The sequence below is a fragment of the Acanthopagrus latus genome, chromosome 16 (assembly GCF_904848185.1).
Source record: "Acanthopagrus latus isolate v.2019 chromosome 16, fAcaLat1.1, whole genome shotgun sequence".
Taxonomy (NCBI): Eukaryota; Metazoa; Chordata; class Actinopteri; order Spariformes; family Sparidae; genus Acanthopagrus; species Acanthopagrus latus.
Window position 1 is genome coordinate 4,343,311 of NC_051054.1, and position 18,382 is coordinate 4,361,692.

General features: G+C 45.1%; 1 protein-coding gene across 1 annotated transcript in view; it reads left to right on the forward strand.

Moving 5' to 3' along the window:
• The window catches only part of paplna (papilin a, proteoglycan-like sulfated glycoprotein), a 22,450-nt gene extending 4,922 nt beyond the window's left edge, over positions 1-17,528 (forward strand). The window contains exons 2-28 of the mRNA XM_037071297.1: positions 762-824; positions 1,088-1,191; positions 3,942-4,002; positions 4,158-4,260; positions 4,386-4,516; positions 5,534-5,657; positions 5,789-5,869; positions 5,963-6,135; positions 6,225-6,348; positions 6,437-6,563; positions 6,715-6,780; positions 8,321-8,525; positions 8,699-8,875; positions 8,972-9,122; positions 9,310-9,390; positions 10,715-10,910; positions 11,192-11,276; positions 11,441-11,567; positions 11,904-12,399; positions 14,097-14,255; positions 14,347-14,474; positions 15,094-15,148; positions 15,239-15,385; positions 15,654-15,781; positions 15,973-16,081; positions 16,474-16,649; positions 16,784-17,528. Of these exons, the coding sequence (XP_036927192.1) occupies positions 762-824; positions 1,088-1,191; positions 3,942-4,002; positions 4,158-4,260; positions 4,386-4,516; positions 5,534-5,657; positions 5,789-5,869; positions 5,963-6,135; positions 6,225-6,348; positions 6,437-6,563; positions 6,715-6,780; positions 8,321-8,525; positions 8,699-8,875; positions 8,972-9,122; positions 9,310-9,390; positions 10,715-10,910; positions 11,192-11,276; positions 11,441-11,567; positions 11,904-12,399; positions 14,097-14,255; positions 14,347-14,474; positions 15,094-15,148; positions 15,239-15,385; positions 15,654-15,781; positions 15,973-16,081; positions 16,474-16,649; positions 16,784-16,944 (3,738 nt within the window). The 3' untranslated portion in view covers positions 16,945-17,528. The remainder of the gene's footprint in view (positions 1-761; positions 825-1,087; positions 1,192-3,941; positions 4,003-4,157; positions 4,261-4,385; positions 4,517-5,533; positions 5,658-5,788; positions 5,870-5,962; positions 6,136-6,224; positions 6,349-6,436; positions 6,564-6,714; positions 6,781-8,320; positions 8,526-8,698; positions 8,876-8,971; positions 9,123-9,309; positions 9,391-10,714; positions 10,911-11,191; positions 11,277-11,440; positions 11,568-11,903; positions 12,400-14,096; positions 14,256-14,346; positions 14,475-15,093; positions 15,149-15,238; positions 15,386-15,653; positions 15,782-15,972; positions 16,082-16,473; positions 16,650-16,783) is intronic.
• The last annotated feature ends 854 nt before the right edge of the window (positions 17,529-18,382 follow it).

Here is an 18,382-nt window from a genome sequence, read left to right on the forward strand (position 1 = left end):
GTTTCAGCATTTACCTAAGGAATCCCAAAGTGACGTCCTCAAGTTGCATCTTTTGCCCAATCAGCAGCCCGAAACCCAAAAGTCTCTTTATTTACTGTCATACATGATAAAGAAAAGCCGCAATTCCTCACATTTAAGAAGCTGAAACCAGCGGATTGATCAACTGATTGATTGATTGACTAACTAACCGCAGTAGCTTTAGTAAACTCAGAATGCGGCTGTTCCGTCTAACCAGAGCTCAAACTGAACATCTCCAGCAAACAAGGTTTCATCAGCCCAAAAAACATTACAGATGCAGATCCAGCTGTTGATCATCTGCCGTGGTTTGTGGCCGCGAACCAAACCACAGAACATGCTGTTGCATTTGTCTGATGAGCTGCTTAAAGTTTTACAAAGAAACCATTGCTTCATACACATGATTTATGACTGATTTATATTCTTGGCAACATTTGGAAGTAGCGCTGCAGGGCAATGAAACCGTTTGTGTTCAGCCTGTCTGCCCAAACCGAGGCTTTGTGTTTTCTGATCGTGTTTACTGTTGTCGGATCAGATAAGAAGAGTTTCATACTCTGACATCTCTTCGGTCCTGCTGTATATTTTGGCCCGCGTCTCACATCAATTACAGTCTCCGCTCTTGGTCCTCTGGCTTATTTCCGGGGAAAAAAAACTTGCTCAATGTGTAATAGCCTCTGTTAGTCACAGTGACTAACCATGGATGTCTCGTCCTTTTTTTTCCCCTTCTCTTTCTCTCTCGCTTCCAGGGAACAATGAAGATGCTGCTGCCTCTGGTAATCCTACAGCTGCTCCTGGCACCGGCGCTCTCGGTAAACTCCCACTCAAACGACAGAACGTTTATTAACTGTTTGATAGCTGATAAAGTCTTCTTTTGCCGAAGATTTACATTGGAGATTTCAATTGTATCTTCAAATTGAGTTTGCACAGTTTTTATTCTTGACCTGAAAAACAGCTGCTGCTGCTGTCAGAAGAATGAATTATAAACTCAGTGAGATTTGTCAAAGAAAACACGAGTTAATGTTGTTGTTTTTCTCACTGTGATGTCGTGTATAACCTGCTGTCTCGTGTCCAGGTGCCCAGTGTGGATCACTGGGACACGTGGGGTCCTTACGGTGAATGCAGCCGCAGCTGTGGCAGCGGCGTGACCATGAGAACCAGGCGCTGCATCACCCACAGGTACGTCTCTTCCTGCCGATATCTATCTTTTTATTAATGCACATAAACATGCCTGTGCACACACTCGCAGCCAGCCTCTCTTTGATAGCCTCAGCTCATTGTGAGCTGCTGAACACACACACTGTGTTTTTCTCCCCTCCTCTCTGAATAAAACTAATTGTGAGGTTCATGGGCACAGACTGTATCTTGATTTTAAAAGAATGCCTTGAAGTCACGAGGACGTGGGCTTGTCTTACATCCAAAGCACACTGCAGGGAGGGGCCCTTTAACGTTAAAAGGACCTCTTTTAGCTGGGTGTTGCCCTTTGGCTGCTGAAGAGGATCAGATGGAGGAGCGAATATTTTCTATCTGCCCCCCCTTTTTTTTTAGGCTGAGGAGACTTTTCAGAAGTGGCTTAGCTGCTCACGTGTCTGGGTTTTTAACGTATAATTTATTAAAAATACGGTCCTCTGCCCATTTTTAAGGCTTTACTTTACATCTTGACTCAACATGGCCGAGTGAGGAGTCATAAATTCGTGCCTGCTGTTGTTGCCAACGTATACTGTAAATACTCTGCTCATAGGAATCCAGCCGGCGTGTTGCCTCATGTAACACATAAAGTCATCCGTGCTCATGAAGTGGGAAGTGACGTGTGTCTTAATTTAGTTTACCGCAAAATGTTCAGATCCTTTACTTCAGAATACTCCATGACAAGCAAACGTGGTCTGAACACAAGATTACTTAAAGGCAGAATGAGTAAGTAGACTCACAAATAATCATTTATGACCAGTGCCTGCATCTACAGAGATCCTTCCTTCCACTCGCATTTTCATTTCATATTGCTGTGAAAGTTTCCTGGTCGTCAACCTTTGAGCAGTGAGTGTGTAGCTAAAAAGAATCCGCAGAAATTTTACTTTGACAAGAATGGAGGTGCGCCTCAGTTATTGAGAAACAGTTCTGGGGAATTTTGATAAAAAGCACACAAGAAAGACGCCTACGAGGCAGAAACGTGTCTGTAATGAGCCGTTTCTTTACCGTGTCCAAACAGTTTTCACCTTATTTGGTACTTTTGTTGACAGCAAACTGATTGATATCGCAGGTTCACAGGAGATGTTTTCTCCACGCTGATGCTCCGCGGTGCAGGTTTCCAACATGTCCGTGCAGTCAGTGAGTCAGACTGTTCCCCTCTTTCTTTACCTGGCTGATGAATAACAGAGTCCTGCCCTCCGCTGCATCGTAGGATGAACTCTGTCATATCTTGCCTGCCAGGTTTGCCAGGATCACACCTTTAAATACTATGATTAGACAGCTGTTGACTCATTGTGTGCTTTACAGGAACTCCCAACTTTACCCGACATCCATTTATAAAATTTCCTGACCTTCATCCAAAGACGTTAAAACAGACTGTAATCTATTTTAATTTACTTCGATCAATCATTTTCACCTTTCCACCTTTCTGTCATGTATCGTTTTTAAACAGAAAGTAAAGTGCGATGTTTATTTTCCACCCCCGGGTGAAGAGTTGGAGGCAGGATGTTGTCAGTGACTGTTTGGACATGTTTTTAGTCTCGGTTTTGGCGCTCTGACAGGAGTGTGTCTTGTTTTTAGGCTTAAGGGCAGGTACTTCTGGAGGTGACTTAATCATGAGTTATCAGCGTGGCTGGAAGGGAGGGAGGCAAAACAATCTGCTGTCTCACGGTGCACGTCCAGGTTTGTGAGAGTTTAAGGCTCAGCAGTGATGATGTTGAGGCTTCTCCTCTTGCTGAGAGCTCTTTTTTTTTTTTAAGGCACAGATTAAAGAGGAATGTTTCTCAACATCTGAGCTGAAACTTGTTATTTCTGCACTCGCAGACAGTCTGAGCTGCGTATTTGCATACGTGCGCCGCAGCCTCACCTAGTCATTAACTGTTTCTGCATTAAAATAATGACCCATAAACTTTTAATGAAATGAAAAGATTCAGAAGGGGATTTTTTTACCCCACAGATCAAGCTAATGAGAACGCATATTTGTGGTTTTAAAAGGGGCACACCCATGATTTTACACATGAATGTCAGTTAACTTGCCAGCTAAACATGTTTTTCCAACTCGAGTGAGACAAATAGAACACGGGCAGTGTTAATTAAACCTGCGAGGCCTCGATGTAATGATGCTGTAATGATGCCAACGACCTGGAAAACATTATCCAGTGATTAAAATGTACATTGACACAATATGTCAATGTCTATATCTTTATCTAGTCTGTGTAGCCAGACAGAAACTAAAAAACCCGTAACAAACAGGCTCAAGTTGTACGACTTCGGTTCGGCTACAAAAAGATTGATATGACAGTAAAGGGGATTTGTTGAATATAGTTTGTGAGGCTGTTAGCAGAAAGTGTTAATCAGTGCACCAGGGATAAAAAGTGATGAGCAACCGTATTTCTTTTGAAATGAGCTCAAGAAGAAAGGCCAACTTTTAAAGCAGACATGAGAGCTCTGTGGCTTTTTAATAGCTTTCCAATATCTGATAGATAACTCGTCATATGTCCTCAGGGTTTAGATTAAATTACAGATCTACAGAACAACGCCCAGGTTCGTAGCCGACTGTTTGTATACTCATCTTGTTCGACTCTGTTCTTTGAGCTTCGGCAAGATGCAGCTGATAACGCGCTACGGATGACTTTTCTTCTTGGCTCAGCTTTAAGGGAAACTACCTCATCCCTCGGTTCCATTTATCAAAAAGGAAATCAGGGAACAGTTTCTCATAATGATGCTTTATCATCCACATACAGGACTGATGGAGGACACAACTGTGTGGGACCAGAGAAGTCTTACCGCTCCTGCAACATCCAGGTGAGCAAACACATCCCAATAATCTTCCTCTTAAGATATTTTCTCGTATACTTGGTACTTTTCAGTCACATGATGTTGAATTAAATTAAAGTTTCTTCTGTAATTCTTGTGAGTTGTCGTCTGACCTCTCTGCTGCCTCCCTTCGTTTCCATCAGGACTGTCCGGAGGGATCCAAGGATTTCCGTGAGGAGCAGTGCTCCCAGTTCGACGGCACCGTCTTCCAGGGGAAACTCTACAAGTGGCTGCCTTATTACGGAGGTCAGAAGAGAAGCGAAAGTGGTCGTATTTCTGGATTTGTGAGGCCACATAGTGGACATGAAATTTAGGATAAAGAATTGACAGAGTGTACTTTTATTCTAAAATGAAACTGCTCCCTCTGACAGCTGAGAACCCCTGTGAGCTGAACTGCATGCCGAGAGGAGAAAACTTTTTCTACCGCCACCGCAGGGCCGTGGTGGATGGTACACCCTGCCACCCCGGGCGCAGGGACATATGTGTGGACGGAGTCTGTAAGGTACGCTGCACGGAAAATCAACACAGACATGAGAATAGACGAAACATGACACAATAAGAGGGGAGAAACTCAACTACGTATTTCCTATTAGCCTGTTAATTGTTAGGAATTACTTGTAGACTGTTCTGCTCTCTGTCCGACCCTGAACTCTGACCCTGGAGGTGGCTGAGTCCTGTTTACTTTACCAAACACTGAGGAGAAGCAAAGAAGTTGAATACTTTCTTAAAAAAGATATATAACCAATTGACTCATCTGTGCAGCAGATTTGATGAAAAAGCGTCATTAGTGTCCATAAAGTCAAAGTCAGGGGAGTAAAATCGTCTCAGAGGTTTTGAGCTTCGCTTCATTAATCGGAGCGGACACAGCGAGAGGATTAGTTTCACTATGTAGTAATGTCAAACACTTCTGCTCTCGTTCTTTTCTCATCTAATTATCGCCCCAAGCTTCTCCTCATGAAACACCTCCTCCATTTAACCTCTGTCTTTGTGTCTTCATCACCTCCTCTGTGGGGAGCCGCTGTCCAGAGTCCACTCCGCTCACGTGTCTTAGTTTTTTACCTTATTGTTTGTTTACTTTGAAAAAAAAAGTTATGTATTTAATCTTCAGCTTCAGCAGAGTTGTGTTGGTTTTCTGACTGCTGCTTCCACAGACACATCGTGTCCCCACAGATGTACCCATCTGTTCCACCTTGTTAAATGTTAAATCAGGTCTTGTATTGGTTTGGCCCCCTGAAGTGGTGTTTTGGTTTGGCTGCTGAACCGGCTATTCTGTGATTGGACTTTCTGAGGGTTTTGTGTTGTAATGTTTACATTCCTGTCATAGGATAACACCGGTACATGCAAGCAGTGATGGAGGAAGTAGCCTATTACTGAAAGAATCCTTGATCTCAATGCTTTAAAAGAAGCAGAGTAAAACAATCGGTTGTATAGATAAGTAGGCAGCACCCAGTCTGAACGTGGATGGTTATTGCTCATCAGGCAATCTGCTTATCTTCTTCCCGACTTGTTCCTTTTTCAGCGTCTGGGCTGTGACAACATGTTGGAGTCTCCTCAGCAGGAAGACCCCTGCCTGCAGTGTGGGGGTAATGGACAGACCTGCCACCGGGTCCAGAACAGCTTCTCTGTGCGCGACCTGCCAACTGGTACGTTTCCGATCATTACGTTTGCCACACCGGCAGACTTCCCCCTCACAGAGGGAGCGAACAGATAAAGAAAACGTTTGAAAGATGTTGGCAGTATTCTGCAGGTCTGTCTCTTTTTTTTGAAATCTCAGGCTACAACCAGATGTTCATCATCCCTGTTGGAGCCACCACCATCAGCATCAGAGAGACTGTGGCCACACGTAACTACCTCGGTGAGACTTTTTAGAAAACACAGGAATAGTTTTTAATTCTCGAGGATGTTCAGATGTATTCTTTGCATACAATGACTATAACGTCTCCTCCAGCTATCAAGAACCTGCGTGGCGAGTACTACCTCAACGGCCACTGGGTAATTGATTTCTCCAGGGCGACACCCGTTGCTGGAACCATGCTGTACTACCAGCGAGGCGCTGAGGGCGACAGCGTCCCTGAAACCATCATCGGCCGCGGCCCCACCACTGAACCCCTGGTTATTGAGGTACGATTATACACACTGAATTCATCCCATCTAAAAGCTCTCACTGTTCTGTTGAAGTTGAACCTTTCCGTGCACCCCTCTCCTCTCAGCTGATCAGCCAGGAGCCCAACCAGGGAGTGCAGTATGAGTTTTATCTCCCTAATGGACGCTCCAGAGAGGGCTACTACTGGAGTTATGGATCGTGGTCTGCCTGCAGCAGGGAGTGTGGATCAGGTCAGAGTCTTACACTTAAACATTTCAAACAACTGTGTGTGTTAAAAGATTTTATTATCACAGTTAAGTCATTCTGTTCCCTCACCAGGATACCAGTCCCGTTTGGTCTTCTGCACCATCGACAACGAGTCGTACCCCGACTATCTCTGCGCATCTCTGCCGAGGCCACAGACCAACCGTACATGTAACCCGCAGCCGTGCCCACAGACCCGCAGGTAAACCGCCGTCATGTTACGCTGAAGAAATGTAACATTTAAGTAAAATGAGGACAACAGCAGCCAGAGTTCATTTTTGTTCCACTGAAAGTGAATGGGGCCTTTGTTTTTTTTTGCTGACTGCTGTTGGTGTATCACGACTGTCTGAAAGGATGGCGTACCTGTATCCACCCAAGTTGTGGAGATCCTCAGAAAGACCCAGAGCCTATGTGTTCAGGTAACCCAGGATCTGTGGTCGTAGTGAAGTCTTAGGTAGCTGCAAACACAGGGGGGGAGATCCGAATCATTAAGTCTTCATTTGCTGATTTCCTGAACATGCTCAATTGGTTTTAATAAATCCCTTAATCTTGTAGATGACACATCGTAGCTACTGGCCTCTTAAAAGTGTAATAAATGTTGATTTAAAGTTCTCCCCCTTCAGATGTGTTTGACTGTAGCATCTGTGTTTAGCGCCGAGTCTGTTTCCCCCATGTGAGGTGAGAACGGCGGCGCGGGACAACTGTCCAGCTCAGAGATCTCCCTTTCAACCATTTAATGATCCTCATTCATCTTGGACACACTTAACGTTTCTCTACGGGGAGACCAGGTGGTGATTTGATGGCAGATCTTTAACCTCGCAACCTGTGGCCTCTGTGCCTGATCCCTGAGCTGGGCTGCTGCCTGATTGCTTTAGCAAACTGTAAACACTCCTCGTCCCTGTGTGTTAGTGTAGCCGTAGTGTTGTGAGGTGTTCGCAGGTCAAAGGTCGTCATGCAGGAGGAGGGGGGGGGGGTTAGTCAGGGATTGTGTACATCTGAATGAGACACAGCAGCAGCAGCGGCGTGGTAGTAAAGAGCCGGGGCTTCAGTCACTGACTCTCTGGTATTTCCTGCTTCTTTTCTTTGATGCTGCTGCTGCTTGGAAACCTGAGATGTTTATGAAGCTCGGGTGACGCTTAGTGCACCCTCATTACGCCGCAATTGAAAGATACACTGCATGGACGACCGGAGACGTGTGTGCTAGAGTTTGGGCAGCGATTTGGGGGATAAAGATCGCCGGTTGTAGTGTTTGTTTTCTTCTAGCAATCAGTGTCTGTTCACAATAACCAGGAAGTGAGACACACTTTCTGTCTTGTCGCTGGAAGTCACTTTTTGGTTTGTAGAGTCTCCAGAGAGGATGTGCTGTTTTTAATGGAATCATGCATCTTGTAGTTTAGTAGTTATTATCTTAGTAGCTGTGTTGTTAGAGCGATGCATCCTTTTCCACGCGTGCATTTTGTTTGAGGGGTTTCATTCCAAAATCCTGATCAGAAACAACGTTTTTTTATGGAAACACAGAAGGTTGATGTTTAAATTCTGCAGAAGCCATCTGTCAATTTATCGATTTGTTGAAATATGTAAAATAAATCGACTCAATTTTAAAAAAAAATATCTGGTTACAGCTTCTCATATGTTAGGATTATTTATTTATTAATGTTACATTCAGTTTTGGACAATAGCAAACAATCTCTCAATATGAGAATTATAGATGGACATTGTTTATTATTATTTCTCACTCCTGGGTGTGACTGGTTATGGTCAGAAGTCAGCCCAAACAAGATCAACCCGGGTAAATGCTGATCTTGCCCGGAAGGGGAGTGTCAAAGTTTACACATGGCTCGCCAGAAAAAACAAACTGGGGCTTCAAAAAAAAAAACTTGTCTTTTTTGGGATGAAACTCTTCACGTTTTCTCGGCTACGTTACAACATCTCCTGACTTGTGTTTCGTGGGTTTCCCAGCTGGAGAACCGGTGAGTGGAACGCCTGCTCAGTGACCTGCGGTGGAGGCTCTCAGATTCGCAAAGTGGAGTGCATCTCCCAGGATGCCGCGGGCCCCCGCGTGGTGGATGATGCCACTTGTGCCGCCTACGCCGAGGCACCGCCTTCTCTGCAGACCTGCAACATGCACAAGTGCGCCGAGTATCGTGCGAGTAGATGGAGCGCGGTGAGTTTACTGGCAGACTGATGGAATAAACTGATTAAATAAAGAAACTACTTGTTCCAAAATCAAGATTCTAAGTTTCTGATCACTTTAAGTTTAGCTTTGATAACCTAAAATCATAGAAAATAAAGTCCTCAGTGTTCACCATCTGTGTTTTAAACCTGTGTTGTGTGCAGTGCTCAGTGACCTGCGGTTCAGGTCAGCAGACCAGGGAAATCACCTGTATCGGTTCAGGAGGAATGAGGCTGGAGGAAACATCCTGCAGCACTCTGCACCGCCCGCTCGCAGTCCGACCCTGTGAGATGGCGGTCTGCCCGAGGTTGATCAGCTGGCACGTTGGAGAGTGGGGCCTGGTGAGAACGGCAGAAACAAAAAACAATGCAGGGACACTTAGTGTGGCCGAATGTGAAATCATGCCGGTTAAAATCTCTCTCTGCGTTTCCCTCCAGTGCACCACGAGCTGTGGCTCCGGCTCTAGAGACCGACAGGTGATCTGCTCGGACCAGGACAGGAACCTGTACCCTGCTGAAAACTGCCTCGCCAACCACAAACCCTCCACAGTGGAGCGCTGCAACACCCAGCCCTGCTACAGCCCACAGGGTGAGAATAAAACCACCTCGTAATTAAACCTGCATCGGATTTATTACCTCATTAAACAGTTTCCTAACTGGTTTATGGCTTTAATCGTTAGTTTCAAGTCTTCTTGAACACAGCATGATGTTCATTTAGTAAAATTATGGTCCCATTAAGTTGTGCTCACTGGTTTGTTGTTGTGGGTCTCCTGCAGTGGTGCCCAGTGTTCAGGACCCACGAGGGCACGACAACACGCAGACTGGTTTCCAGCCCTACGTGCCCGACCACGCAACAGGTTTGACTCCATCTCGAAGTTCATTACACAGGCAGTACTGAGGATGTTTTGTATGTGAGGTGATGGACGCACACTTTAAACCAGAACAATGTCAAGAATACTGAAATGAACCACAGAGCAAAAACACAACGAACATTTTGAGCCTCAGGGAGCTGAATGTTGTCTGTAAAATAAGTAGAAAAGATGTAAAAACATTCATTCTGCTCTTCAGTGAAGGACAAAGGCTCTGAATTGACATCTTTTGGGCCCGTCTTTGTGTCTGTGGCTGTTCTCACTTTACTAACTCTTCCTGACTTTTTTCTTTTTTGCTTACTCATTTCTGCTGGCTCTTTTTTTTTTCTCACTGTGTTCAGAGCACCAGTCACGAAGCAACGGGCCACAAGTCATATTCAATAAAATCCGGCAGTATGAAGCCACAAGCCACAACCAACAATTGTCACCGCGTGGTGGGTGTGATGCTCTAAAAGTTGCGCTGACCTCCTCTTTTAATGGCCACTTAGCAATAATGTAGCTGGCCACGCGTGCATATTTTGTCGCTTGTAGTTTGAACATAACGTTTTCTTTTTTACTTTTTTATCTGTTTTCGTCAGCACTTACTCTTTGGCTTGCTGTCGTCTTTTTTTTTTCTTATATCTGCTACCTCTGTTTTTTATTAGCACCTAGCTGATTCCTTAACTCATCACAAAGGCCCTTCATCGAAAATTAATACAACTCACTCTGTTGAAGAAGAGCTTCTGAGCATTTACATAACTGATGAGTGTTGTACATTTTCTTAATAAAGCAAAGTGGAGGTGTGATGGCACTCTGATAATTGCTCCCCTCAGCTCCCCTGCGCCTCCTCCTCTCTGCTGATATAACTCCTGTCACTTTGTGCCCATCGGCCCCTCCTTTTTTTCCCCATCCAGCCCCTGTCCCAGCACTAATTATCCGGGCCTGATTGACATGTTTTCAGGGGTCCATGGACACTGTCAGCCTGATTAAAATATTTCCAGAGCATTGAAGTGTGCAAGTGCTGGCTGTGGTGTTTTTCTGGCATGTTCTGGCATTCGGGAGCACCGACACAGTGTTCAGGAATTTCCAGTTTGAGGTCTGATCACAGGAGCCACTTGTCCCAGTTCATTCTCCGTTGTTCCCCGCTTCAGCTTCCTGTGAGGACTGTGTGGCCTCGAGCACAGTAGCTTCGACTCGATTATACATTTCTAAAGCAATGTGTGAACTCCTTTATTGCTCTGTGTTGTCTATTTAAACACCATGAACTGTGGGGGTCTAGTGTCCATGTGTGAGCTCCCCCCCCCCCCACCCACCTCACTTGGCTTCATCTCAGTCCGCAGGCCTGAGACCGATCTGACCCAGACCAACACAGTCCATGACCCTCACGGCTCCGCCCCGGCTCTTCACTGCAGCCAGTCCTATTACGGCTGCTGCCCCGACGGACGCACTTCAGCTGGGGGCCCTCAGGGTTTGGGCTGCCCATATGGACCAGCTCCCACTCCTCGCCAGCCATCCTGCATTCAGACCAGGTATCCATCTCCATCCTGTCATTACTCTGTGGTTGAGGTTACATATGGAGTCTGTTTAAGAGCCTTTGTCTGGGTGTCACTTTTATAACTGTGCTCCAACCAGAGGTTGTTTGGGATTACGCATGACCAACATAACTACCACTAAGTGACCACAGTGTGGTTAAAGGTTTCTTGGAAATGAACGTTGCAACTTTTGCACATTTTTGTTATTTTTGGCTCAAACTTTGGGTACAAAGTGTTTTATTGTTTGTATCTGCTCACACTTTGCTCTTGCCCGTCAGTTATGGCTGCTGCAGGGACGGAGTGACGGCTGCTCAGGGCCCCAACAAGGAGGGCTGCATGGAGTATGTGGCCCCTGCACCCACCGTAAGCAAACATACAAGAAATTCTATATGTAGCGAAGAAGAGATGGACTGTAATGAAGATCTGCCAAGAATGAAAACATTAGAAAACAGCAGCATCATTTCATCTCAATGCATTCTCCATAATCTTGCCTGATTGTTCTAATTGTTCATCTCATGTTCCCACAGGCCGCTCCTTCTCTTCCCACTGAGAATGCCGTGCAGTGCCGTAGAACCACGTACGGGTGCTGCTACGACCGCACATCAGTTGCGAATGGACCGAACGGCGAGGGCTGCCCCAACCCACCCAACCACAGTAAACAACAAACACGTTATTACAAATTGATGTCTGGTTTTGTGGTCCTGCTTTTTTTTTTTTGTCTTTTTCCAAAATCACATGTGGATCTGTCCAGTACAAACACACTCTGAGACGCTCCGTTCCCACTGATTGAAGGGTTTGCTCACAGGATTTATTGTAAGCATGGGAAAATATGCAGTTTATCCACGGACGCCAATCTTCAAACTCTATCACGGGATCAGTATAAATCTGGTTTTCTGTTATTTCGCTTTAAGTCTTCAGGCGTTTCAGTCAAAGATGTTCATCGCCAGACTACATGTTGGTAACCTCGCCCCTTCTGTTCCTCTGCTGCAGTTGAGCGCTCCATCTGCTCCCTGCCTCGTGCTGCCGGCTCCTGCAGCGACTGGATTACCCGCTACCACTTCGACGTCGTCACCTCCAAGTGCATGCACTTCTGGTACGGAGGTTGCCACGGTAACAGCAACAACTTCATGACCCGCGCCGAGTGCCAGAGGGCGTGCCAGGTTCCTGCGGCGAGCCAGCCGGGCCCGGGCCCAGTCGCTCCCGCTGGAGGTCCCGCCCCTAGGAGAGAGCCCACCCCTGCAAGGACCCCATCAGGAGCAGGCACCGCATCTGGAGGAGGAGCTGGAGCAGGTGGATCCACATCTGGAGGGTCAACAGGTGGAGGCTCACGCAACATGGGCAGGATTTTCACCGTGCAGGGAGGCTCGACCGGCAGCACCGGCAGACAGGCCACAAGCGCCGCCACACACGCCCACAGAGGCAGAATCCAGCGCCCTCGTCGGCCTACCCATGGTACTGCTGCCCAGCACACCGGCCCAGCAGCGAGGTAAGACCCTGAAGACCCAGGGAGCGACGAAAAGCTCACTCCCTGCCCCGTTAAAAGCCTTCCTACCCCTGCTGAAGGAGCCCCAATGAGGAGGGGAAAGAGTGAGCTGAAGGAGAGTGAAACACCGTCCACAGACAAATCATGTGCATCAATCATTTACCCCCAAAAATATGATGATGATGTTGATCTTAATGATCTTTATCATGGTGTCATGAGTTTATATAAAACAAAACCGAGTTAAGAACAATCAATTCAGTAACACAACAAACATTTTAAAAATGGATACCAGGATACCACTTCTAATTTTTAAATATCTTCAGTGAAATGTATCAGTTACCAATCAAGCATTTGTAAATGTAAAATGGAAGAGAAGCGACGGAAGAAAATAGCCCCAGTAGCACACGTACGTCTTGCAGACATCTGCGTGAGTTGCGTTGGATAAACGTTTGCTAATTGGGAAGACGCCTCATCAAATTCCTCCCCTGTTAGCAAACGCTTCACACACAATGTCTTTCCAACATAACTTAACTCAAAAGTCTCCAAGACATATGTGTGCTATCTTGGAGTCAACCTTGCCTCAAAACAAGCTCAACACCTCCTGAAAATCTTGTTTTTTCGCTGACCTCTGGTGGTTCGTCTCGTCACATGGCTGCAGTGATGGAGAAGAGGGCTGTGGGTGTAGCAGCTGTGGTCAGAAGTAAACCAGAGAGGGCAGTGTTGGTGTTGAGTTACTTTTAAAAGGCATCTTATTAATCAACATTTCTGCTTTTAATTGTCTTTATTTACAGCAAGGTATTCTGCTTTGTTTTATGTGGATCTGCTCTATAGATTGTTGTGATGCTAATATAATCCAAGGCCTTGCTTTGTAAAACACACCACAGCCACGCCACCGTCCCTCTAACTCCACAGACTCTCACGCTTGCAGCAAGTAGCGGCACCTTGTTTTTTTTTTTTCTTTCTTTAACCTCGATAAAAGAGGTTCTGGAGAAGTTTTACAACCTCACAGCGACCCTAAAACGGACAGCTCTTCTGTTTTTAATGCTTCTGGGACTTTTCACTGTCTGTGTCCGAGTTCATCGTTAGTCGTCTCGTGCTTTGTTTTTGTGCCTGCCGTCTCACTGTGTCAGTCGCCACCACCTTGATGTCACTAGATCAAACTAATAAAGGTTCTGCTGTGATGCTCCATCTGTCTTTGTGTGTGTGTGTGTGTGTTGTCACTAAACCTCGTCACCTTTTATTTGTGTAGTTGTTTGTGTTAGCTACATCACGGGTTTTAGCTTTTTCTTTGGGGGACACGGCTTCATGCTGGGAAATGTGGGTTTTTTAAAAATCGTCCTTTGTCTCTTTGTGTGTTTTAGCATCAGCGTTGATTCACTGCATCATTTGTTGCTCTGTGGGTGAAGGGTTCATTGTCTCGTCACTGTTTTTCATGTTGCATGGGCCGTTTGTGTGCCACAGCTGGGTTTCTCCTCTGTCTCTTCTGTCTGAGCTCTCTCTGACGCCAGGTTGTGGGCAGTCTTTATGCTTTGCTTTGGTGACTACTAATCAGAGTACCAACAGTGGAGCATAAAGTGACTCTTTCACTCTCCTCCTCCCTTCTCTTTCTTTGATTTTCCGACTTTTCTCCTGATCATCCTTCCCTCTTTTCCTTCCTTCCCTTCCTTCTGTCCTTTGTCTCCCCCTTCCTGTGCCCTCAGTCTGACCCTGGGAGGAGTGACCATCGATAAGAGCGACCCGTCTCAAGTGGAGGCTTTAGTCGGACAGACGGTCGTGTTGCCCTGCAGGGTCAGCCCACCGCCGTCCTCCACCGTCATCGTCGAGTGGAGACGAGACGGCATCCCTCTGTCTACTCGCAGGTCGGCAGAAACACACACTCGTTTCATAAACATTTAATTTTGATCTCCGTCGGTGGTTGTGATCATTCTCTACCTCTTCACTTTCTTTAAGGCATCACCAGCAGCCCAACGGTTCCCTGCTGGCCGGCCCTCTCACCAAGCTGGACTCCGGTTGGTTCTTGTGCGTGGCTACTCGTGAGCGGGAGAGAGACCACCGCTACATTTACCTGTCCGTCACAGGTGAGGCAGCCAGCATCTGCATGACGTCAGGAAGTTTCGTAGCACTGGTTTGGAATATCGCAACAATTATTGGATGGATTGTCAGGAAATCAGGAAAAGATGTTCAAGATTTTGGTTGATTTTGGTTCATAATGTCATTCCCATTGGTTTTAGCTGTGTTTAGTGCTGATCACAATATTTAAGCATGCTGGTGTCAACATTTAGCTCAAAGTGACACTGTCTGGTAGAGCATTTTAATTGTTGTGTCCACAGTTTAGCTTGTTTTTTAAATGAGCAAAGAATATTTTTGTCCTTATTATAGAGAGAAACATTTTTTATATCTGTCGTATCTATGTTAAACTCCACAAAGTAGATCGAGATCAGCGCACTCTAAGAAAGCTCCAGAGAGGAACTTTCACCCGGTGTGCATTGCAGCTAATTGGGGCCAGATTCGGTCAAAACCCCAATTTGACCGACTTTAACCCCAATTAGTCCGTCTCGGTTGAGGTGAAGCCCTGATGTCATAGTTGATGTTAGAGGTTGTGTCACAACACAGTGACCTCGAGAAGTTAGCTCGTCTTTACGCCTGATTAATTAATGTGAGTGAATAACAGGAGCATTTGTACAATCTTCTGTGCAGAGGGATCGTCTCCGCTGACTCCGACCTCCCTGCCCGGAGATGGTCCGATCCCTCGGTAAGAACAATCTCTGTCTACTCTCCAAATGCAAAAGGCTTTCCACCACTCAAAGCATTAACACAATCTGACTCCTGTAACTTCTCTCAGGTTCAGTATCGAGCGGTCAGGCTCATCGTTAGTGGAAATGCGATCAGGACAAACAGCCAGTCTTCCCTGCAGGATCCTCCCTCCCTCCGCTCTTCAGGCTGTCAACATTCAGTGGACTAAAGATGGACATCCTGTCAGTGACGCCAGGTAATCACCACACTGCTCCACTCATTTATTCACACTATATCTGATTTTGGAGTGTTAGAGTCTTGAAAAGCCAGTTTAGCTGTAATAAATACCCACTAATTGCAATTTATTCCGGTTGAGCATCAAGCATGAAGGTCAAACATCCAACTTAAGGAACAAAAAGTGAAATACATTGAAGGGGAGGTTTTTAAACTTCACATCTGTAAGATTAGTGTCTTCAGTGCTACTTAAGTGAAGGCTCTGAGCACTGAACTCTGCTGTGTTGCAGGTACACGCAGCATTCAGACGGCATGCTGATCGTCGGCCCTCTCAGGTCTGAAGACTCTGGTGTTTACACGTGTACGGCATCCAGCCAGCAGCAGCTGGAGCAGAAACAGCTGCAGCTCAGAGTCCAGAGTGAGTTTCATTCATGTCTTTAACATCACATTAAACACACGAACAATGCATGTCCAGAATGAATTCAACAGACTTCCATTGTCGTTGTAATTTCACTTATTCACCAGCAGAGGTCAGAAGGTCTGAGTGTGACTACAGTAGACTGTGTTAGAGGTTTAAAGTCACCATCTCACTCTGGTTTTACTGTCCAGCGGATCTGAAGATCACCACAGCGCCCAACAACATCCAGGTGTCTGAAGGCAGCACAGCTCTGCTCCCCTGCGTGGTGTCAGGAGACAACGTCAACATAGGCTGGTCCAGGTAGGAACTCTAAAGCATCGTCATCCTGTTGGACCTGATAATGAGTTGATGCCTCATTGTGGGCCGACCGATAATCAACACGCATTTTGTCACTCACAATAAAATAAAGTGAACAGGAAGTAATCAGTCTTGTCTTCTTTGAGGTAATTATAACAAAGAAAATAAGACTGTAAAATATAACCACTCTAACCACTTTTAAATATGCTAATTAGATTTTTATATGGTAGAAGAAATGGTTTTCTTCTGTTGAGGTGACAGATTTTTGTAAATGGGACCATTTAATGTTAAATCTGTAAGAAATTAAAGCCTCTATCAACCATCAGGAGTAAAACAAGGTGCACCGAGCTCATCAGCCTTGAACTGGATCTCCGCTCTCTCCTCTCTCCCGACAGAAACGGTGTCCCGGTGCGTCCAGACGGTCGTAAAATCCTGCTGTCCTCTGACGGCAGCCTGATCCTGAACGACGTGAAGCCGTCAGACGAGGGCACTTACACCTGTAACGCTTACACCGGAATCTACTCTGTGAGCGCCACAGCTGAAGTTAGAGTCACTAAAGACACACAACAAGGTGAGAATAAGACCTGGATATTCTCCCAGATTAACCAGGACCACTGTCATCTTTTCTCTCAAAGAATTTGCAAAGTGTCTTGTTCTGATTTCATGCATGACAAAACACTCTGTCTTTTATTTCTGCTGTTGCAGGTGACGATGTGCCACCAGAGTGCGTCGACCAGCCTGAGCTCGCCAACTGCGAGCTGATAGTTTACGCCCGGCTCTGCTCCAACTCGTACTACTCCAGTTTCTGCTGTGCCAGCTGCACCAGGCACTCGCAGAGAAACGACAGGTTCGGTCGGCTAGGCTGAAGCCGAGGAGGGGTTACAGACTCTGGGCTGGGTGGGAGAGGGGACGAGAGGGGGGAGGAGGAGATGATTTTGGAGGACTGCATTTTGAAAAACCTTCCAACACTGAACTTCTGCATTTGCCAAAATGAGTAAAAAAAAAAAGAGCACAAATCTGAGCAGTTTAAAAGCGCATCGATAAAGGGACTGATACTGTAGACGTAGATGCTGTGAACCAGAAGTCTGCAGGTTGTGAACACGTTGTGTTCAGGGAGTCTGTTTGTACACTGCTGCATTAAACACTGAAACACTGAACAGAGGCCGTACAGTAAAAAAAAAAGTCTGTTGAATGTTACGAAGCTATAAAAAATCACAAGTGATTGACTCACTGGACCTCCTGCACATGTTCTCTGTTTTCTAGAGAATGATGATGATTTTACTTTCCGCCCATTAAATTCCAGTAAAAACCCTCCACGTGAAACGATTCCATCACTGCTGTACTTGTTGTTGACCACTGCTCCTTTTTTTTTTTTTTTTTTAAAATCTATATTTTGGAATTCACAGATAAAAGTTTGTGTTTTTCTCTTCGCATTGTTTATTTTTTATGTAATTATTTGATAATAAAATCATATTTTAATTAAATAAAAGCTTTTAGTTTTTGAATAAGTTGCTCCTGCATGACTTTCCTCCGGGATCAATAAAGTATCTATCTATCTATCTATCTATCTATCTATCTATCTATCTATCTATCTATCTATCTATCTATCTATCTATCTATCTATCTATCTATCTATCTATCTATCTATCTATCTATCTATCTATCGACTTGTGTTATCAGTCTGAACCACAGGGGGTCATTCAACATGACGAAGGAAGAGTCTGACTGAGCAGCTTCATGCTGAACTTCTCTATAAATCGTTCCTGAACTGTGCTGACTTATTATTGAAGATTAATCCATGATATCTCTTAGATTACATGACCAAAACTAAAACAACACCAGGCTGTTATTATACTGCTTGAATGAACAGTTATGTTTGCTTTCGTTGTGAGTTTTTTTGTTTTCCAAATTAAAACCAGTCAGACTGACAGATTATGTGTATTTTTGCAGATATAACTGTGATCATGAAGGTTTTAAGATGAATTTTACTCTCAGTTGTTAAATATCAGAGGAAGTTTAAGTGCTGATGATCTGACATGAGGTCATTGTAGTCGATCTGTTACTTCTTTAATTATAGTAATATAGGCATTTTTTCACTGAAGACATCAACTTTTGTTCACTGCCGCACTGTCACAACTTTTTTTGTGTTTAGTATCAGTGAAATGAGACAGAAAAACTGTATTTCATGATGAAAAAAGCAAAAGTTGGTCACGTATTAATAATTAGATTTAAATAATTATACAAAAACAAAAAAAATAACATTTGAAACCCAGCATAAACACATTAACATGCTTAAAGATTAAA